Source organism: Apaloderma vittatum, unplaced genomic scaffold (genome assembly GCF_000703405.1).
Source record: "Apaloderma vittatum isolate BGI_N311 unplaced genomic scaffold, ASM70340v1 scaffold14084, whole genome shotgun sequence".
Classification (NCBI taxonomy): domain Eukaryota; kingdom Metazoa; phylum Chordata; class Aves; order Trogoniformes; family Trogonidae; genus Apaloderma; species Apaloderma vittatum.
Window position 1 is genome coordinate 35,555 of NW_009713318.1, and position 23,360 is coordinate 58,914.

Genomic DNA, 23,360 nt, shown 5'->3' on the forward strand with positions numbered 1-23,360 from the left:
AGCTAGTCCCAGGACCTGAATCTTCTGCAATGTGCAGGATAATCATGTCCTGGCCTAAACGTTATGCCTAATCTTTAAAATTATTTAGCCTGATTATTAGCTACTCTTACGTCAACAGCTCTGCAGCTACGACACGACATGCCGTACTGTCAAACTCTCAGCAGCTGCACGACAAGGCACTGAAATGATTTTAAAAGCTCTTATGTCTCTGAATCAAATACAACAATAAAGCTGCAAGAACATGTTGAATACCTACCAGGGCTGCACTCCTGGGCTACCAAATTAAGAACTTCTACAGCAGCTGGGCACTGCTGAATGAATTCTTCACAGAACGAGCTGTCTTCTAACAGCTGAGCCATCACCAGGCATGCTCTTAACGGAAAAATAATATGTTTGAAGCATTACAAAAGGGTACGCTGAACTCAACGTGCTGAATTCAGGACATTTTCTTTAATGTTCACGTACGCTACCGAAACGGACAAGAGGTGCCGCACGAAAACCAACGGCTCACCTGGTTCTTATTTCAGCAAGAAGCCGGACCACTGCCATTACTGGAGTTGAGCCATCTCCTGTTGCAGGAAGTGAGGTGTGAATAGAGAGACTTCCCTCCTGAGGGAGCAACATGGACTGGACTGCCTGTACTACCTTCTCAGTAATGGACAGTTTATGAAGAGGCAATGCCTGATGGTGGGGGGGGCACGGTAAAAAGTTAAATTCAAGTAGTTAGTTTCTAAGAAATGAGGGTGTTTTATTACCTGGAGTTAATTCTTATTTTGTACTAGCACAAAACACCAGTTAAAGAAAAAAAACAAACAACAAAGCAAACCAGCAACAAAACTAACACAGTGTGCAATGGAACATCTTTAAGCACCAAAAGATGAATATCCACATTACTTGAGTAAGAACTTAAATGTAAATATTGTTAAGATATGTTTAAAATGAGGCAAACTTTATAAATAATCTTTACTCAGTGATGAAACAGACTTTTTACACGCTATAGATTAATTGCCCGTATGCTGTGATAAACAAAACCTTTAAAAACTGATATTATACTTAATATTCATTCTTAAAACTACCGTACCTCAGATCTTGGAACACAGAGCCTAGATAATGGAATAGTTAATGTGTCTGACGCTTGTGAGGTCTTTCTATTGTCTATACAGGTAGGTGGAAATTTGACCGTTGCTATACCTTCTTGCTCATTAATAGATGCCACAATTCCAATGCTTCCTGCTATTCCTTTACCTAAAACCTACAACCAGAGAAAGCCCGTGTTAAGATCGAAGGCTCTACAAACAAGAAACAGAGTATGTAACGCTACGCACCAACTCCACACCCAAGCTGAAGCTGGGTATTTTAGGAATTACTTCAGAGTTGCAGGGAAGTTGCACGCTGCTTCCCAAGGATGCTGGCAAAACATCGTCAAAAGCACCGATTCTCACATAAGATACAAAATGCGAACGGCGCTAAATTACCTGAACTTCAGAACCTATTTTAATTGTCTCCTTAAAGCCACCCAGAGCACAAAGGGCAGCTACGGCCTGCCGAGCAATTCTTTGAAGTTTAGCAAGTTTCCTTCCACTGCTACTCCCGTTCTCCAAAATACTCTCTGCATATTTCCCAAGTTGCGGAATGTACATCAGAGCCCGCGACAGCACCTGAAGACAGAAGGAAAAATACCAGAGAACGACTTCAAAGCACAATTCAAACAAAAACCAACGCCCCAAGCCTCCAGCCCACACACAGTCTCAGAAGAATTATTTTTGTTCTTGAAGAGAATTATATAACTCAGAATATTCTAAGTTCTCTGAAGTGTGAACACCATCAAAGCCAGCTCCCTCCCCTAATAACTTTGGGAATCAGAGTTCCGTAGATAATCTTAGCAAAAGTCTTTGCTCAAGGATTTAGCCTAAGCAACAGATTAGGTGCTACAGGATTCAGAGGAACATAAAAGTGATGTGCGATACGTTCCAGCCAACACTTCAAACCCTCCAAGGTCATGGCAAAGAGGACTGAAAAGCAAAGGTAGAATAACTACTCAGCAAAGGCAAGGTAACTCCCTAAACAAACAGCATTATTAATTACCAAAAAGAATGACACGTGAATTACAGAATGACAACACGTTCTCTACTGCTGGATAAGTTTTGATTATTTATTCCACACTAGCAGGTCAGATAGACAACATCTACTAGAAAGGGCTGCTTCTGTGAAGTTACACACCCCAGTTTGAAGTGTTAGATGCCATGAACTAGGAAGGAGTAGCTTCTAAAATTGCTCATAATGAAGGTCTCAACTACTCGACACATGCTTGGTGCAGAATTTGATACTTCATCTTCTGTTTGCTTACCTTTTCAGCAGTTGTTGTCCATATCTGAGCTGCGTTTGACTCTGGTGCCATCAACAAGCTGTGCAGCAAAGCGATCACCTCTGCTGCCATGCTGTTTGCCACATGCCCACTGATGAACGGCCTCACAGGATCCGTCCTGTACAGAAGAAGAAAGCAATTTGCCTGTTCATTTCAAAACAAGAGAAGGAAAAAAGCTTCAACTGTCAACACAACACAGAGCGCAGAAAAGGGAAGTTTACGCACACCCAGATTATCTTAGAGCGCTACAAATCCCGGCATGCAGAAAAGGAGAATCTAGACTCTGTACTTGGAGTTGAAGTGACCTACCTGGCAAGCTCTGAATTCCTCTCTCTGCAAATAGATGTTTGTGCAGTCTTCTTCTTGTCTCCAGTGGACAACCCACTCGTAGTTTCTGGATTGACGGTTTCTATGGGGGGCCCGACACTGACTATTAGCCCAGACTGTGCCCACTTGGTCGCCTTTCGAAGAGCTGCAGCAGCTTCTTCTGTAATAACTTCACAGCAGCCACTCTGCAAGTAAAGTTGTCAGGTAAGACAAATACTAATGTTGACCCTATTTGGCCACTCTGTGTGATGCATTTAACGATTTAACTCTCCTCCCTCTGCACATGGAAAGGATGTCCTCCTGTGTATATGCATCAGTCACAGTCATAAGACTAATTCTTTCTGTTGTGTTTTCTTGTCTACCAAGAGATGAATGTGGATTCGTTGCCTTTAAAGTTCCACTGTTAGCTTAACAGTACAGATTCTCTGCTCTGACCAAAAAGCCACGAGTATTTCTGATGCATATACTCGAGGACACGTCTGAAAATATACAAGAAAATTTAAATTAAATATATTGTTTAAAATTCCTGCTTTTGACGTGCATTGAACATTACAGGAAAGAGACTAAAGAGGCTTAAACTTTACTATAATGGTTGGAGGAAGCATTAGCTGAAATCCTGTTTCATTGTTTACCCCCGTATTTTCATCACTAACTATATCACGCTAACGTTACATATAAAATTATCTTTCCAAACAGTTCTATAAGTTAAACATTTAACAAAAGGGGATTTAACATCGGCAAAAAACAAGAATTCACTAGCCACTGATTTTTACCACGTTGAATAAGTCTTTAAGTATTCCTTCTCTTACTTTTGTCATGTCTCGATCCATTTTCACCACTTTCTCCATATTGGCTCCAGTTCCTAGTCGGAACGGACGACCTTCAGAGCTACTATTACAGCAAAAGCAAAATATATTAGCTTTGTTTTCATTGGTGGAAAAAATAGCTGGACTATATAACCCAACTTTAGATATTAACACGTGTTTTTAAACTCTTTGAAAACAACGCTTGTAAATGAACAGCTCAAGGGCAACAGAAATACTTGACAGTCAAGGTCATGCCCAACTGCACTGTGATTTATGAAAGGAATTTAAAACTATTGTAGTTATGTACACAGCAACTTAACCCTTCCTCCATCAAAACAGAAGCATCATGAAATTGGCTTTTACCAAACACAAATACCCGAGTGCTCCGACTTAAACCCTTCCCCAAAGAACACCCAACAGCTCTACCCCTGAGTATCATTTTAGGGCATGTGCTCAAAGCTAGCTTGGAGTTGGGCAAGATGAAACAGAGAATACAAAATGCAAGAGGTGCTAATGTTGGGCTGTTTGACACACTGAGATTTCAAAATCCATGTGGGTGCTGAGGATTCTACAGAAGCCATAAGAGCAAATCATTATCCAGCAATGCTTTTAAAACTATTTTACTTGGATAGTTCTGTTAGTCCTCCCTGGTTTGTAATGCTCTAACAAAAGATACACCAGCCTTATAAATCATTTTCTCATTATCTTGAACACAACAAGTTGGGAAGATATTTTGCTTTCCCACTTCCTATTGCATCTAGGATGCATTTTTCAATAGTTGCAGCATTAAAAAAAAACAAACAAAAAACCAAACCACAAACCCACCAAAAAAAACCCCAAAACCCAAACATAAATGGAATTGGCAAAACTGGTTGCTAATTCCAATTCAGTGTGTTAAGGTTACCTTAGTAATGGCTGAAGGACTTCATGGGAGGACTGGTCTTCCCGTTTATGAATAAAAATAGAAAGTTTACCATCTACTGCCTCACTTTCTTCTCCAGGATCTTTATCACCTTTTATGGAATTTTTAGGGCTGGCTTTTGCCAAAGTAGTATCCGGCTCAGAGGCAGTTGGAGAAAGGACTGTCTGGCATCCTTGAAGTAGAAAGGAAAAAAAATAAAACAAAACAAAAACACACAACAATGAGCTCCATCAACAAACTTTCTTGCCCTTGAAACTACTGCTAACAAACCCAATACGCAGCTAGAACGCCACTGTGACACACAACTTAGCCCGAACACAGTTAAATTAAGAGGCAGAAGAAGACACAGACAGATCCTGTCTTTCAACACTGACGTAACAAATACCTCTTCCAACTCGTGCTTTCTGTCAATACAAAAACTCCTTACAGAAACATGACTTGCTCGGCAATTTCTCAAATCAGCAAAACTCCACAAAAGAGGCCAGTACCTGGTACTACGTAATCCGCCAGCTTTGCCAAGAGCAGAGAGGCAATCTTGGAGGCTGGGTCACTGGGATCGTCCTGTTCACTGTTCAGGGAGGGCACCGAGTAACTCCAGGGAGGCAATTCCACATTTCCACAGTCCTCAACGCTCATGAGAGGCAGCGCAGCACGGCACAGCTGGAGGATTATAAGGACCAACTTCGGAGACGGACGCTGATCCAAGAGAAGTGACAGAAGCTTGGACACACAGGCTGGCTGGCTCAGGATTGCTTTTCCTATGTGGCTCCTGAAAGGAAAAAAACCCCACAGATAATTGCTGTTTGGAAAAAATATATATTTGATGATGCTCTTAGAATTTAAAACACCTTATTATTGACACAATGAAATTAAAGTTTCAGTGTCTGACAAAACCTTATCTGCAACAAACCTTACATAACCTGATAGCACTGAATAAACACTAAGATTAAGTGTCAGTTTACAATCAAGTTTTAGAATGAGTTTGAAAGTCATCTTACCTTTGTTACCATAAAAAAAAAAATCCCAACAAGAACCCCCATCTGTTTTCATACACAGAAAAACCATACTCCAGAGACAAAGGCCTAGTACCTTGACAGGTCATTAAGAAGACTGAGAACATCTTGAAGCGCGTCGTTTCCTGCGGCTTGATTACCGCAACACTCCGTAGCTCGTGCGAGGTGGTTGGTGAGAAGGCTCGAGACCTGACGAGCCAGACCGGAGTGAACCGCTTCGGTGGAACCACCTTGAAAAGCAACGCAAGAATACACAACTGTAATTCACAAAAACAAATGCACGCCTCTGCAATCTCCTTATGCACAAGCTGAAAATAAATATTTTTGTTTTGCTATAGCAAAACTTGTTTTATATAGAAAATGTCTTTAATCAAAAATAAAAACCTGATACAACATCTATGTCGCACTAGCCAATAGCCACGTGTCTGTAACTCTGTGTACATTTAGGGTGAATCCTATCACAGGAGAAAAGCCAAAGCGATCACTCAGGGTCTCTGGTTATGTCTAGACAGAATCAAGTGGCCGACCTGAAATTACCTGGAACACAAACAGTCCCATGAGGAGGAAAAAAGCTAGAACTAAAAAAACGAAAATCCATTTATTTCTGTATTCTCTTGCGTGTTCTAAAGAATCCACACAGCACCGCAGTAAGATGAGTGAACGCCCCATTTTAAATAAACTGACAGCACTTCTCAGGCACCTGAGCAACTCTAAAGAGCGCAGAAGAAATACATCCAGCCATGTTCCTACCTTCTTCTTTCTCCCATTCAACACACCGATTGGCTAGCACCTGGAAGGCAGCCCAGGCCATGGTGGCCACCTTCTGTTTCTTGGTCTGTTTTTCATTTGAACTGGATTCCGTCTGGCTGCTTAAGCTGCAAAGCCGGTCCATAAGCTGTACCAGGCCACTACGTACCAAACACTTCTCTTCGCTCCTGTATGAGGAGAGAAATTCAGATTTTACTTACATAACTATTTAGTCACTAAGAAAAGACACTGGGAAAATGTAAAACTTGCTGTTAACTCAGCAATTCACCACTTCACAGAAAAGATTGTCCTCCCCAGAGGAATCTCAGTATTCTGAGAAGAGGTAACAGGACGTTCTCAGATACTTCTCATGAAGGAGTATATTTTACACTATATAATTCTTCTCCTTCAGGCAAAACCTAGTAAGGACAGCTGTGGCTGCCCTGCTTCCCTGTCAGAAAGAAACACTCTCCTACCTCGTGTAAGGAATAGTGCATAAGAGGCCAATGCTATTTGCACAAGCGATGGGGTAGCGAGCACACAGCGACACCACCGAGGTCATAGTCTCTCCAAAGGCTTCTTGGACTTGTTCCACCATCCCACCACAGGTGAGCTCTTCAATTCTGTCAGTAGTTAAGATATTTTAAATGGTAGGCTTTTCTAGGTTAAAGAAAGCGTACAAACTTCCAAACATAGCTTTAAAAAAAAATAATAAATCCGAACACATTAAGAATCATTTATGGAAGATTTAGAAACAAAACCGCAAGTCATTTAACGTATTAATACGAAACATATGTAAACAAGTAGTACGGCAGTTTTACCTCTGACCACAAACAAAACAATATTTGTTAGACGACAGTATTAGCAATAGCTAAATTTAGCGCTACTGCCTAATTAACATGAATTTAGAATTGTCAGGAGAGTAACATGTCCTATACGTCATCTCAGTATGAAAGGAGAATTCTTTTACTGCCAGATAAAAGCATTTCTTAGAAGTTTCTGCCTTTTTATCCCAGAGGGGCCAAAGTGGTTGCTGCAAGCTTCGCTCTGCAAGCTTGAGTTAGTCCCTTCTCACGTTTCTGCTTTGCATAAAGCCATTTACCATCTTCTACAGGCTCATTTTCAGAGAAATAAACAAACCTTGGTCCTCCCTGAAGCACCATGGTCACCGGGCCGACAAGGTGCGTCACGCCGCCAACGCGAACGGCCGCCGTCAGCAGCTCCCTCATGTGCACCAGGGCTTGCTTCCTCGTATTCCCGCGCCGCCACCGCGTCTGAGCGGCGAGCAGAAAACTGCTGCTGGATACCTATGAGAGTTTGTTCGGTTTTGTTAACGAGACACAAGCCAGACACCTCCTCCACGCTCCTTACGAAAGTTTGAACTTGGAAATGGAATGACGTGGCACGTTTAAAGCAACATACCGCTTGGTCAGGGTTTGTTCCGATGAAAGCAAAGAGTTGCCCCAGCAGGACGCTGTACGTGGGTTTATCTCTGCTGTCCTCAATGGTCAGGGACTGGAGAAGAGTGAAAGAGCTGCTCCTGTGGCTGGTAACGTGGCGGCGCCTACGAGAACATGGGATTCCTGTCAGCATAAAGCTGATGCAATGGAAGAAAAAAAAAAAGGCAAAAAAGCACTATGCTTGCAAAGATTCTGATGATTTTCACACCACAGGCCAAGAAGCAGCTCAATGGAATAAATCCTCATGTACCTTTGACTCGATCTAGCAAACTCGATGTCTTCGTTACCGATCATTTCTAAGTCAGATGGTGCTGACATGCTGCGAAGGAAGACGGGCTGGCGGACTGCGTGAGAGATCACTTTTGTCTCCGACGCCGATTTACAGGCTGCAGTGTTATACAATATGAAAGAATGTCACTTGTGGGGTAGGAGGTTATTTACAAACCGTTTTAAAAATCCCAGTGAGCATTCCAGTGAAAATTGTAACATAATGTAGGAAAAACAGTTTCTAAGCAAGAACCTGCAACGCAGTGCTGATGGCTTTGCCATTTTGGAGTATCGTTTCAAATTACAGTGATTTTTTTATTAGTTTAAGTATTTTTTCCCAATAATTCAGGAGACTAAAAAGTTTAAATTCCACATATTATTACTCAGACCTTAAGTTATTTTTATTTAGTTTTAAACAGTTAAAAATAAAAGGAGGGTAATTTTAAGTGAAAGAGGGAAGCAAAAAGCATTAAATTGTATCTCTAGAAAAAAAGAAAAAGGCACAATCCCAGTAATGAGACATATACCTGGAGTCTCTGCAGGGGTACCAGATATACTTCTTGTGATGCCAGACTGCGCTGCGATAGTGACGTGTAACAGCAGCTCTGCTCTGTTCATCAAGCTCTTAACTAATGTTTTTGTTTTTGCAAGGGGGTGAGAGGTCTTCTGGATCAGTGAATTCACCTCTTGAAAAAACTTCTCCCTAAGATTATGAAAGAAAAATAAGAGAAGCAAACTCAAGTATGTTTTAATGCCTTCTGAAGTAAAATGTTACTGTGAGAGAAGTAGTTTTAAAGAAGACACACAGCATCAATCTACTCTAAGCTAAGAAAGTATAAAGCGGGAAATATTAAAGAAATAAGTGATTTGTTAGTAAGCTGTAGGTACTAATCATAGAATCATAGAATGGCCTAGGCCGGAAGGGACCTTAGAGATCATTTAATCCAACCTCCCTGTGATGGGCAGGGATGCCACCTCTCAACTAGATCATATTAATATATTTAGCACAAAAGTATCTAAGAATTTAATCAGGAATTATTAGACAGACAGAAAAATTGAGTTTTATAGTATTTGCATCCCTGGTTAGAAGTTCATCTGAATGTTCCTGCTCCCAAAGAGCGTCTTCTTCCGCTAGGCCTACCAGCCTTTAAGAGAATGTTCCCCAAATATTTACTGCCAGCTTCTGTTTCCCATTATTAAGTGCCACCAGGTACAATGAGATCCGAGTGCCTACTTCGATAAGGGCTCATGTATATGCACAACTTGAACCCTGCACAACTACTTCTAGAACTCACTGAAATTTCACAGCTCTTTAAAAGTCACTTGCCTTTTAACTGCCTTGCCTAAATGGTACACTCCACAGCCAGCCACTAACCTTAATGCCAGCACCACGTTCTCAAGATCGCTTCCATCAAAAGAAACTTCTTTCATGGAGCACAGAAGTTCCAGTTCTTTCATCTTGCTCTAAACAAAGCAAAGGAAAAGGATGAACGCGTACCCAGAGAGCAGCACGAAGCACGAGCGTCCGCAGCAGCCACACTGCTCACCTCATTGAAGTGATAATCGTAAAAGAATGGGACGTTGTTCTCCAGCTTCCCGTGCATGGCGTCATCTACCTCATTCTGCCATTTCTGCTCCAGCTCGGCCACACTCTAATAAAGAGACAAAAATAACGCTCACTGCAGTTGTTCATCTTAAAGACTGGAAGAGATCTTAAAAGAAGAAATCCGAGTGCATTTTGTGTTTCTAAAATGCGGTTTAATATACATTTCTTCCCCAAAAAAAAATCCTTCTGGTTTTCTACGTAATTTTATTTTTACCTGCAATTGTCTCTCCATGGCATTTAGCTTCTTAAAGGTCTCTCCCATAATTTTACAGAGTAAGTCATATTCTTCAGCATGTTCTTCCTGATACTGGAAATTTATCAGGGACTGGAGCGCATCAACCAAATTCAAATGTTTAATCACACACGAAACTACCATCTCCTCCATTACTTCTGGCTGAATCACTTCCCTAGGGTTACAGGTAAAGCCAAACCGATTAAAAGCAAGAATAACAGACAAATTTTCACAACTCACATTTGCAATTCACTAGATGCTGCATTCACAAACAAGTATTCAAGGAATATTAACTGCAAACATGATGGGTCTGCTGCATCCTCACCGCTGCTCTCTGAGCTCACTTACTTTGGCACCCAAACATTTCAAACAATAAAAGTCAAGTGCGAAAAATAGAGTGAAACGACGACTACTTACTTTATACTAGGTCTAAACTGAGGACGAGCACGTCCAGAAATTTCCCTGAGTTTTATCATGATTCCTGGAGGCAGCCTAATCCTAGGCAGATCAAAATAGTGTCCAACGGGAGGCACTAGAACATCGGAAGGGTACGTAAATTCCCTGTCTTCTTCTATAGTAAGAGGCAATGGAGAAGGACTCGGTGTAAGGGCTGGAGATATTACACCGTTAGCTTCCACCTGCCACTGGCACCTGGAAAAATAAAAAAAACAGATGAAAAGGATTTTTCTCCCCCTTAACTCTTCTCCCTCGTTCACAAAGACACCTTAGCCAACCACACGGTACAGACTAAGTGTTAACACACGTAGTACCAAGCAGAGCCCAACCCTCTGCTACTCACACGACAGAAAACCTCTATTCTAGAGAGCATTCCCTTAGTTTTAGGCAACACAGGACTGCTGAACGAAAACATGAGACTCAAAAATGAGACTTTAGCACAACTACGAAAGCCACCTCCACTCAGAAAAAAACAAACAACCCCACATGAGAACTCAGGTGATGTATTTTCATTTTTATTTGTTTACCTTTGTAATAGTTTAGATCTTAAGAGCTCTTGACAGGTCTCTTCATCTTTGGTAATTTCTGGTCCGTTGTACAATATTCGCAGCATGGAACAAGCTAACACGGAAAGGCCAAGCGCCAGGTCGACTAAGAACGGCAAACCTCCTGACACGTCCTCTGAAGACTCCTGCAGGACAAACAGCGAGAAGTTGAACTAATCCATCAACCATGAAGTCCTTCCCCAACATATTTCAAGATAAGAGATCTCATATTTTAATTATATATTTTTAAATAACATATATATCAATCATATACCTCTTAGAGAAAAAATGCTTAACAATTAAAACCAATATATTAAAACAACTCAAGGTAAGAAACAAAGGATTTATTTATTATTTTCCTGAACCAAGAAAGAAAAGGAAAGGTAGAGTTGTTTTTGGTTCAGTCAGTCTTTGGCCTGCAGATCTGTCATCTCACAGGCCTACTCCTAGCCTCCCAACTGCAGGATTTAAGTTTCCTTTCGTTGGACCCCAGCATCCCTCCCCTCTCTTCACAGGCTGGGATCATTATTCTTGCCTTAAATCTCCGTTTTTCAGGTTGTTACAAAATACGCATCTCTCTAAAGAAATCCCGATCTACAAGGAGCAAGAGATGCTCAAATGACTTGCCCAGTGCCAATGAGATCGGCAAGATGGTTTTTAAAACCCCACGCGTGCCACAGGGTTTCTCTAGCTAAGGAAGCCAAACGTCTGAAGTTTAGGTCCTTTACGTAGTAAAAAGATGATCTGCCTTATTGTCAATAGAATAAGCCATTACTGTTTTAAATGTCAAACATTACATTTCCCAACTCTGAAGTATGACAGAAGACGAAGCAAAGCGGAACCTATTCCGCGAAATCGGTTGTGTTGGAGTACCTGGGCTCGGACGGTGCAGGCAAAGCCCCACATGGCTTTGTCTGGAGTGTTGTGCTCCCGACCACTCCGCATTTCAAAGGAGAAGGTGACTGTATCTCCTTCCACCTTAACATTTTGATCGGGAGGAGAGGGTAGGAAAAAAAAAAAACCACAAACAAAAAAAGACATTTAAGAATTGAGGCAAACAATCAGGCTTTTCATAGAAGTGGCTCATCTTACAGATTAATGTTTTCAATGACAGTTACCTAAGCATTATTTTCACCTCCAATTATATATTCTGATTTAAGTTTCTTTCCTTTCATAACGACAGGTTTTAGTGGACAATTTGATTCGAATTTTGCTGCTAGCTAACTATAGTAGAAGGAAAAAAACTCGCTGTAGATGTAGAATCAAAAGTAGAATTTAGCTATCTGCATCACTTGGCCTTGATTTTCATCAACATGTTTTCATTACTTGTCTGTAAGAAATCAGGCAATAATAACAGTTCTCTTCCTGAAGACAGACAGACAAGCATTTCAAGGAGGAGAATGTCAACACTTTAATAGAAGAGCTTGCTAAAAGACCGGTATAAAAACCTATGCCTGAAAACTAAATCAAATTCCATTAACTGTGAACAATGGAGCGTTCGTCTGAAATTGCTTTCTGGTTTATTGCCTCTTGGTTTTCTTTTTGAAATTATTTTTGTTATGCATAGAAGCCCAGTTTTAATGTGGGACAATGTAGCAGCACAAACACGTAAAAAATATAGCATGCTGCATACAATCCAAAGGAACATGCTGCAAAATTCTTGAAATATTGAAGTTTTAGGGATTTTTCCGTCTTAACTTCCTTGCCAAAAGCATCCAATGTAATTTGAAAACCCAACACAAATGGTTGGAAAGTTGCTACATTTACTACTTGTTGTATTTGTGGGTTACTGTTTAAAGAAACCCCAGCAAACAAACCCCACGCAGCCATGCCCAGGGATCTTCAGAAAACACGCACAGCCTCAGACCGTGCAAGAACTTCTCCTCAGAAGACATTCTTCGGAGAAGAGCCGTGCCATTTGAGGCTCCAGGACTGGAAACGTCCTGATAACGAATTCCAGTAGGACATAACGAAACAAGAGAAGCATCACCCGTGACATAAGAGTCGAGTTTAAAAGTTATTCCCCGAGGACAGAGCAGCCCACTTAAGAGGTGATCTCATCGTGGGTAACCGTCCACTCAAAAGCTCGGACTTCATCCCTCTAAGGGTTAAAAGGGACTCGACTCAGTTTCCTAAGGGGGATTTTTCTATGTGAAATATTGTTGGAGGATAATACTGTACCTTTACTAAGTCTTTCGGCCAACCAGTTCCTAAGACACTACGGCTGCCATATCCCAGGGTATTGCCTCCATACTCAGCAACCTTCCTACTGTTTGTGTTAGGACCAGCATAGATCACCAACTTCAAAACATAAAATACACTGTTAGACTGTAAGAGAAAAACAAGAAAATCTAATAATAATAATAATACTTAGCACTTACACCGCGCTTTATGTTTGCAAAGCGCTTTCGCAACATTAACAAATCCTCACAACAGCCCTGTGAGGCGAGTAGGCAAGTATTATTATCCCCATTTTACAGATGGGGAAACTGAGGCAGAGAGGAAATTGCCCCCGAGGTCACGCAGTGAGTCAGCAGCAGAACTGGGAGCAGAAACCAGGAGAAACCCTGGCTTCCAGTCCTTGTGCTGAGCCGACGAGAATGTACCGCCTCTCTCCTAACACACTGATCCTGCTCTCCAAGTGACTATTTTGTCAGTGGCTCCAGCAGGAACGTGACGAGGCCTTAAGTTTTCTGGAGGACTTTAACCAGTAACGCATGACATTACTATTACAGGTGCTCAGAAATAACTCATGCGGGCGAGCATCGCAGGACATGCTCTGTGTCGAAGAATATACGGCAACAATTAGCAAGCAGCATGAGAAGCTCTCCTATTACACAACTAAGTAAGTGCTACAAGCACAATAAAATCCTCCTGCGTTATTCTGATCACTGGAAATAAGGTGCCAGGAAAGATAAGGGGCAGAAGAGGTGAAAAATGGGAAGTGCTACTGACTAAAAATACCTTAAAGAAAAATAAGAGAAAGAATTTCTGATTTGGCCCGTGCTTACCTTATCGTAATCATACTGAGAAGAGCATCTGTTGTCAAATCTAAGATATAAGCAGCGGGCTCCTGGAATATGTACAGTTTCTTTGAATTTATAGTTATCCCTGACGGGATGAACTGTTTCTACAGTCTTCCCAGCAGCCCAGGGAGCAGGGATCTTCAAACCCGTAAGAAAACCTGGTTCTTCTTTCTCTTCCAGCATTCTGAAATGAGCAGAAAATTACTGCTAAAAATCCAACAAACAGGTTTCTACTCTATACTCAAACAGCAAACTATGAAGGGCTTCAAACCACCTCTCAGCATCGATCTCTAGCGACACAAAGCATTGACTCCTCGGTTTAGGCACCAAACATGGGGACCTTCAGCGATTTGACCTCCCTAACTCAGAAATAACTACGTCCATCTCTAACCTGTCAAATCTGAATTTTTCCCTAGGCTTTCCAATTTCAAAACCGTGTTATACAAGCTAAGCGACACCACAAAAAAACCCCACAAGCTAAATGGTACTAGAGACGGATTCTAACACACAAATTGGTAGCGTAAAGAAATCTTCTCTCCTAGGACAGCACCCAGAGCCTGATCATACCTTCATAAAACAATGTGCCCAATACTGGACTGAAGCTTGTAACGTGGAGGAGGATTGAAAATAAATTCTTGAGAGTTTTCATACAGTATATTACACATCATCACAAACTCTGCAATACCGCAAACAGCTACGGTAAGCATTTTTTATTTAATTTAGCTGCTTCTGAGTGGAACCTGTATAACGCGGAGCCAAGATACAGAATTTAAATGCAAGGCTTGAAACTGTTGTATTTCTCTATGTAAATGAAACCATTTAATATCTTTTCCAATGGCTTTTAACACAGTATCTCACGCTGCCAGAGCGATTTACATTTTCTCATGATGGTCTTCCTTAGCCTAATTTATTTTAAGAGGAACATTTAGAATTAATTCCTATGCTTGAGGCGAGGGAAAAAACAAAACAAACCATACCCGGCACAAACAACCTGAAGATATTAATCACCTAATCCTATATGCAAAAAAAATATAAATTAGAACTAACTACCTTTTGTAAAAGCTTATATATATCTCTAAAACAGCCTTACAAACCATTATGGCTTTGCCTTTAAGAAAACATAAATTAAAAATAGTTGCTTTAAGCACTTTTTAAGATTTAGCCCACAGCAACTGCCAAATGAACATTAAAGCTACAGTATTTTATCCCACAAAAAGACTCAAATGTAAAGAAAATCACCTTTCCTCAGGTAACAGCTTCCCCTTCTGTTCTGATGCACCACTGGGGGAACTGTTCAGTTCTGAGAAAACCGGAGACTGAGTTTTAAGCAGCAGGGCAGTCTGGGGTACAACATATCCAGCATTAGAAACACGCAAACAGTCAATCATTTTAAGACGACTTTACCAAAATACTTTGACAATCACACTGTATGTTGTTATGGGCAATAAATCATTACTTAATAGCTGATGTACCAAGTCAAACAACATTCAGCATTATCAGCTGTTGTAGCTGTTGAGCAATTCTTAAAGGACGATCTGTGGATCACTTACTGTAGGAAGCTGATTGAGATCTACGGCATTTTAGAACATGCATGCCACAGCTTTTTTGCTTCGCAGACAGCTGCAGACACAAAGACCATACCTGGCTTGTGTAAAGGACCAGCTGCACCAGCTGAGGCATCAAGGCATCAGCCATAGTTAGAGTTTGCAGATTTGGATGCATTAGAGACGTCAGGAGGACGGGAAGCAGGTGGCCAAGCATAGTGGCCTTCGTGATTTGCTCCAGGCCTTTTAATCTGTAAGGAGAGTCAAGGTTTACACAGCGACAACTATTTTCATAGAGTATCACTACTATTTTTAGCCCCCTGTTTAATCTTGTAACAGACTGACAAAGCAGGCAATTCAAAACTGAGCATACTACATTTGCGTTAGGTTAAAAAAAACAAACCACAAAAATTGAGTATCTTGAAAACATGATGAGTCCTCCACAGTGTTAGCGCCCTAGTCTTTGCTGCCGATTCTTACTAAACAACGATAGAGCAGAAAACAGTAAATCAAGAGTTTAATAATTCCTTAGAAGATTATAAGCTCCCATGGGTATGGGATGAGATTCCACATCAAACACAAATGTGTTTGCTCAGTAGGTACATCAGGGCTCCTAGCACATGCAGCTCAAGGTACTTTAAAAGAATCCCTATCTACCAAAATATATTTGAGCATGAAATGCATCTGAAAAGATCTCAAAGGAATTGTTTATTGTCAATAAACAAAACTAATCCTGCAGGCACAGAAAAGCCAAGAGACTGAAACTGAAGCACGGCAGCGAGAGGAGACATTTGTTTAATGAGAGAAAAGGTTCACAGTTTTTGCTTACATCCCATTCCCAACAGATATTTTCACGTGGAGGGGAGACAGGGAAGGGCAAGGCTTTCCTAACGACATCCAAGACTTGTCACGGATAAAATATCTCGCCCATCTACCAGAGATTTAATAGTTGAGACTTTAAAAATTAAAAAACTGCCCTAGCTTACAGGAACATTTCCAGTTTGTTGCCAGTTACGATGGTATTTGTGAACAGGGTCACTGACTAAAACCTTACCAACTGGAAGTTTCTACAGATTACCAAGTTAGTAGTGCTGACATGGTGAGCTTGATTCTAAATTCATCAAAAAATAAAGCAAACGCTATAGCAAGAAACAGTTCCTACAAATTCAAAGCTCAAGTATGAAGTTACGAAGAATAAGTGACGCAAACTGCACTTGTACAAAAAGCCACGGTTTTGTGTTTTCAAGTTAGCACACTCATACTCGCCTTACCTTTGCTCCCTATCAGAAATGTCACTGTTAATTAGTGCTGTAGTGACTTGTTGCAGCATTTCTAAGACTTCATCACATCCTGTCAGAATTTGCGTAGCAAGAGACAAGATGCTGGTCTTTAGTTCCTGGGCACAAAAAGAGTTAGAGGATACTTGAATTCTTAGAGAATACATGAAAAAAAAAAAAAAAAAGACAACAGAACAAAACGATGGGTTTCTAAATTAAAATAATGATAATGTGACCTGGCAGGCCTGCAGCAGTAGATTCATCCAAGACTTAAATTTGATTAATGCTAAGCCCCAAAGTGCCGGGAGAAACTAGGTGCATGTTTTACAGGATGCACATCCAGTTTCTAGAGGGAAGGAATCCCCAAGTCCAGCACAGGAGAGCGAGCTGGTAGCCAGCCAAGGTACAGCATTGGTGACAGAATGTCCTAGCAGGTATGAGGACCACTGTGGAGAGAGAAACTGAACAATGAAAACATGGGTGAATAGTGAGACAAGAAAAGTACTACAATATTTAGCATTTACTCAATGAGCCTCAACAAATAACTCCCAACTGCAGCACATTACAAGCGCCTAAAGTCTCGAAGAGCAGCAGACAGAACCAGCTTAACAAACACTACCAGAAATTCAGAAGTCAATGCCATTATAGAAGGTCTGTTACTGTTACGAAAACTACTCTGACAAGACAACCTGCAGGATAGCACAAATAGGGCTTCTACGAGTTCATTCCAGATTATTCCAGCAGCAATGTGAACCGGCACTGTTTTATTAAGTCTTACAGCAACAGAACAACCACCGTCTGCCAACCTTGTCCTCTAACAGCTTCCTTGCCACAAACATCATTTACGCTACTTCAGAAGACAGATGTAGGTGGTTCTACACAAGTTAGTTTTATAAGTTAGAACTGCAAAAAAGCAGAATCCATGTAAGGCAAATGAGCAAACCCTTTCCTACTTAAAACTGAAAAACGTTTTTTCAGAAGATCACCTAAGTGATTTGGAGAAGAGGAAGTGAGGGGTAATGTGTCCAGAAAGAATTCCTGGCACGTTAATTTTGTTACTAGCACATATCAATATATATTTTAAACCTCGTTGTGCTTATATTTAGGAAGAGAAGTGTCTGCTTTCATTGACAACACAGAAGCCAAGCCAGAATACTGAACACAGAATAACTGCAGACTTTAGCTGGAGAACAGGAAAAAAAACCCTGTCTACCATAATTTAAATATATATCAAGACGAGAAGAACCAAACAAACAGTGTAAATAGAATGCACTGCAGAAACAAGAGGTGTCACAGGAACACTGACTGTAGAGAGCCGTACTAGAATAAAACTTGGTGTTTACCTGTACCTTCAATGTCTCTCCCTGCAAGGAGCTGTCACTGTCATCATTTTCATCAGGTTTAATCAAAATAGTGTTACTGAGGAGGTGGTTCTGTACAGCCATCAGATACCGCAAACACGAAGATGCAGCCTTTAACATAAACAAGTACACTTTACATTATCTAAACACTTTAATCAACCGTGATTCAGGCAATCCTTGCACTTTAAATATAAAAGAGAGGAAAAGTTGAGGGCAGAGGACAGGCAAAAGAAAAAAGTAATTTCCCTCGAACAGAATTGGTTTTGCCAATCTAACGCGAGCTTGTTAACACACATTTAAGAGAAGAAACTGGTTGCAAAACACCAAATTTTGTGAAACAACTTGCAAAACATAAAGCAGCAGTACACCAGCGAGGTGATGGATTTAAGGAGGAAAAGCAGCCAAAGGCAAATGTACTCTTATCAAAACACGTTTTACTTACAGGCACAGTTGAAAGAAGCCTTTGAAAATCATCTTTAGATACAGTTTGGCACTTGGTGATTAAGACACAAGATTCTCGGACAACAATCTTGAGAATGTAGTGCAACAGCTCATCATTTAGTCTTTAAAAATGCAAGAAAGGTGCAAAACGTTAATAGTCTCATTATGGTGTCTTTTGTCTAGCTCATCTCAAAGGTCTCTGCAAGCTGTATCACGAACGATGTGAAACCAAACGAGTATCTGCTCAACTTCAGAGACTGAGCCACACAGAAAACCAAGCCTGAAATGTTTAATACCGATCAATGCAACAGGTTATCAGTTTCTGTGCTGATATAAATCTGACTCGAACAATTCTTAAAAGATATAAATAAACAGTCCTCCCAACTTGTACTTGAGACTCACAGTTTTACTGCTCAAGTCATCTAATGCAGTGATATGGAGAGCAATGCCACAGCAGCTCACTCATGAATTTATCATTCATATTCCAGCAGCAGGGACACCAAGTCTGTCTGCAGCAGCCTTCAAAGCTTCCCCTATGATGCTGAAGCTCTCTCTCCCTTATCCCAATGAAATTCTACCCACTACAGACATAGAGATAGTATTTCAGGTCACACTGTCAGTAAGATAACGAGAATTTTATGCAAGTTTACCTAAAGCAAGTAACAGAAACACAGGTTACAAATGGGGAGGAGGGGGAGCATATTGTTGCTTTTTACCTATAATGATCATCATCTTCACTTCCAAATCTGTTGTTCTGAAGCTGTTCAGCTAAATTAGTCAGGATAACGTCGCGAAGTTGAGAGAGACCACTATTTCTCTCTCCTAAAATGGAATGCAAAAACTTTTGCAAAACAGCATTTTACAGATTTATTTGTATTTCCTCAGATACCTCGCTTAACGTATGCTACCTCTCAGAAACTACTTTATTCACAGTGTAACCCGATTCCGTGTTGATATTACAAACTGTTAAAACTTACTCTGCGCATAACACTGGTTTAAATTCCAAAGACTAACACACGTACACGTTCCTACATAGTAACAAATTACTGTGCAGCAGCCGCTTCTAGGTCCAGACTCGCATTTCACGGTGAATGCAAGCAGATAATCATTCTTTCATTGAGGACTAAAATTACCTCTGGTTATTGTGTAACTGCCATGGGTAACACTAACTGCTAACTAGGTCTTCTAAAATATAACCCGGACAAAAAAGAACACATTATTAACAATGACAAGAGGGAGCTTTAATCCTTTTCAATTTCAAACAGCTGCCTGATAAAGACAAATTTTCCTTCTCTATACCTAACACACACTTGACCATGAAGCTGTTCAGAAGGCAGCTTCAGAATTTGAAGCGTTCTGCAATTTCCTAGAATAGGTTTTAAAGCAGACTAGTGCTCAGTATTCTGAACTGTTCTCCCTCCAGAGCTCAAGTACTTTTGCTCTTTATTTTCTGTTAGAAAAATCACACTCACATGTCAATAAGACATTCTCACCTTCAGTTAAGACCAATTTCAATAAATTATTGATTTCTGCTTCTCCAGGATAGAGGATATTTAAACCAGAGCTGGATAAAAAAAAAAAAAAAAGAAAACAATGCATTACTTAACGTGTTTAAAAGCGAACAAGAGCATTTCAATGGACATGTGAAAAACAGTGTCACAGATCCTCAGCTTAGTATCTGATGTAACATTTTGAATATTTAATAGCTTCTTTCAACTTAGATAGGTGTCCTCCATACTTTAACATTCCTACTAGTCATAAAACAGGCTGTTGCTTTCTCCAGAAGTCTCTTGTAATCAACTACATTTTATTGTTTAGGTCTCAAAGCTTCTTCAAGAGCTATCTGCTTCCCTCAGAAGCTCCACAGTAATCACTTGTATATATGACAGCACAATCATTTTTTCAAGAAACAGACAGATATCAGAAGAAAAATGGATGATGGCTTAGAGAAAAACTCAAAACAACTGTAGTGATGGAGTAGGAGCTGTGATTTATCTGTGACAAGAACAATGGCAAACGCAAGCTACAGTAATCAGGAAGTCATTGCTGTCATAGTTTTATACTTATTAAAGACTGGTTCCTTACAGAAGTCTTAGCTTAAGCTAAGAAGATTCTAGAACTAGCATTTTGGAAACACCACAGCTATGTGTATGTACTCCTCACGGAGATCTCTCTTCCCCTCCAACTCATAATGAACTTTGTCCTTTCTACATGAATTACCCCATCAAGAGAGATGACAATAATTTAAAAGGAATACTTTATGGAGTGTTGAAATTATTACGCAGACTTTTTCTTCGTTTCTTTTTAAGTAACACTCTCAGAGAAACAGAAACTGGTGTGGTTTTCAGCTTCACAGAGAGCAGATTATTGCAGCTTCCCTCCCTCTGGCTCATGCTCACCAGCTCAGGATATAAACATCATGAGAATTTATCAGACACTGCAAGCTAAGTTTGAGTTTCCATTGGCATCAGAATCCCCCAACGAGCAAATGGGAGGAAGGAGGTAGTACCTAATCCCCACTTCGGATTTTTTTTTTTAAAGGCATTGGAGGATACAGAGTTAAACAGGGGAAAAATGCAAGAGCTGCCCATACGGATATGCTTTTCCTTGTCAAGGTTAAAAAAATGCTAGCTAATCGTACCAAAGATTTGCTGCTCTTCTTCACTCACTTACAGAGTTGCATAAAGCCACTAAACTTGAGAATGTCATGATTCACACACACACACACAAACCCCCCCCAAAAAAAACACAACACATTGATCTTCAGAAGACTTTCTTCTCAACCTTTGGAGCACTTCCCACTTGAAAGCAGATTATATTTGTACTTAGGACATTTGAGACAGCATTCTTTGTCCTTGAAATTTACATTATCTTGTTTTCACGATACACATCAACGTTTCTGCTTGCTTCCCTGTACCTAGCTGTTCTGCTATTCTGACAAGCCAGAGAAAAGAAATTACACAGCACCAGGCTGAAGAGCTGCAGTGGCTAACACAGCGTGGAGCCCACGCCCCCACCCTGGGAAGTGTTTGATGACCTGGTGGTACCAGCCCGTCCCTCTACCAAAAGAGATTCAGCTTTCCTAAACATAAACCTGACTTTCACAGAATCACAGAATGCTGAGGGTTGGAAGGGACGTCTAAAGATCACCCAGTCCAATCTCCCTGCCAGAGCAGGGTCACCCAGGGCAGCCACACAGGAACGCGTCCAGGCGGAGTTTGAACGTCTCCAGAGCAGGAGACTCCACACCCTCTAAACCAACTGAAATTCAGTAGCAGTATGGAAAGTAATTACTATCTGTTATTTCACTGTCATCACGATAAACACGTTGTACTTCCCTTCTCCCACAGACATCAATGGTAATAATTTTCATACTGTCGACCTAAATGTTATAGTAATTTAAAAGTAAACTTCCAATTTTAATATTTATCTGTTACGATATTTCCAAATAATTTAAAACCTAATTTATGTTTAATTTGACAAAACAGATATTTACCTAATAGCTAGACAAACCTCCTTCTGAATTTCAGAGCAAATCTGATCCCTTGGTGCCATCAGCAACTGCCAAAGTAATAGGCCGGATCTTCTAACAATATCTCTGTTTCGTTCAGTTTGTGGGCTGAAGAAAAATTTAAAAACCACCTAAGAAAAATTTAACACAACAGTATTAAAAACTTAAATCATTGTTCACATTAACTCTTTTCCTGAAGTCAGTTTCTCAAACTATTGGTCTAGGTAATCAGAAATCTCAGAGGCAGGAACTGAGTTTGGATCAAAAACATAAAGGAAAAAAAAGAAATAAAGAAGTAACTTCTTTGGATTTTGTTGTAATCAGTAAGGGTGACAATTACACTGAAGTTAGGACTCTTAGATGGGTGTGTAAAATACTGCTAAGTCAATCTCCATTAAATCGAATGCAATGGAGAAAAAGAATCAAAAACCCCAACTAATAAAATCAAGTGGCTGCCTGTATTCTAAACTAGCTTCACCCGCACAATGTTTATTGTGAAGTACATTTAATAGGGCCTTGTACCTGAAAGACAACAAGGATGCAGCGGATTATACAAGTATCTCCATTCACCATAGCTTTTTCCATAATGTCACAAATACTGCTGAGGTGATGTGCTTCAATTGGGTGTTGCTTGCCCAGAAAACTCGTTATGGGAAGATTGTTGCTGGCTGCAAGGAGGTTGAGCTGGTGGATACACATGGCACCAACATGGTGCAGTAACTGGTTAATAACATCATTCGTGGTTGTTGCATCTCCTGGAAGAAGAACAAGCAGTTCAAATGCTGTCTGCAAACACAGACTACAGCATCAGCATTTGCTTCTGAAGTGCAATATAACATCATCATCCTCAACCTCAGGACACCCGCCCACATGACAAGCAAAAGAATCGCCCACGTCACTTTTTTAACGTGCTAAAGGTAGCAAGAATCTGGAAACTTCCAGCTGCATCTCTCTTTCTGCTTTTTCTTTTCTTAAAGCAAAGACAAACCACGAGCAGTACTTTTAAGAAACTTCTCAAGAATGAACTCGGCTTTTAATAGAAAGTTTCAGAAGGTAGTTCCTGGATATTTATTTTGTGAAAACTGTAAGTTGCACTTTGTGTAAAGCGCTGACTCGCAGGTTTACCTCACCTTTGGGCTCTGTGATGACGTGACTCACTCCCAGTCTCTGGCAGACACAGTGGAATGCCTGGTTCCCAGGATTACACCACTGATCGATATAATCGTTAGAGCATGTCCAGATCATGTTATTCATAGTATCATAGCAAGCACCTAAGAAAAGGAAAACATTTTGCACATCAAATTCTAGAATCTTTGTGAGAAAACCAGACTTAAGTATTTTTTTAGCAGATATAAATCCAAATTTTAAATAACCAAAGTGTGGAATTGTTTACTGCAAAGTAAAATCCGGATGGATTATTTAGAATCTAAGGGATTGTCTAGATACGTCTAGAT

The 23,360-nt window shown here is 40.4% G+C and overlaps 1 protein-coding gene across 1 annotated transcript in view; it reads right to left on the reverse strand.

Moving 5' to 3' along the window:
* Positions 1–23,360, reverse strand: part of HECTD4 (HECT domain containing E3 ubiquitin protein ligase 4) — a 57,243-nt gene that overhangs the window by 23,309 nt on the left and 10,574 nt on the right. Inside the window, 34 exon segments of the mRNA XM_009868321.1 lie at positions 257–372; positions 512–681; positions 1,082–1,252; positions 1,476–1,658; positions 2,348–2,483; positions 2,675–2,877; positions 3,502–3,583; positions 4,403–4,592; positions 4,909–5,189; positions 5,510–5,663; positions 6,184–6,368; positions 6,657–6,803; positions 7,321–7,487; positions 7,603–7,744; positions 7,891–8,026; positions 8,435–8,610; positions 9,283–9,371; positions 9,455–9,559; positions 9,728–9,920; positions 10,163–10,396; positions 10,729–10,892; positions 11,620–11,754; positions 12,928–13,047; positions 13,758–13,956; positions 15,012–15,112; positions 15,414–15,567; positions 16,588–16,712; positions 17,937–18,065; positions 18,397–18,517; positions 19,112–19,217; positions 19,889–19,959; positions 21,892–22,037; positions 22,429–22,661; positions 23,037–23,177. Coding sequence (XP_009866623.1) covers positions 257–372; positions 512–681; positions 1,082–1,252; positions 1,476–1,658; positions 2,348–2,483; positions 2,675–2,877; positions 3,502–3,583; positions 4,403–4,592; positions 4,909–5,189; positions 5,510–5,663; positions 6,184–6,368; positions 6,657–6,803; positions 7,321–7,487; positions 7,603–7,744; positions 7,891–8,026; positions 8,435–8,610; positions 9,283–9,371; positions 9,455–9,559; positions 9,728–9,920; positions 10,163–10,396; positions 10,729–10,892; positions 11,620–11,754; positions 12,928–13,047; positions 13,758–13,956; positions 15,012–15,112; positions 15,414–15,567; positions 16,588–16,712; positions 17,937–18,065; positions 18,397–18,517; positions 19,112–19,217; positions 19,889–19,959; positions 21,892–22,037; positions 22,429–22,661; positions 23,037–23,177 — 5,205 coding nt within the window.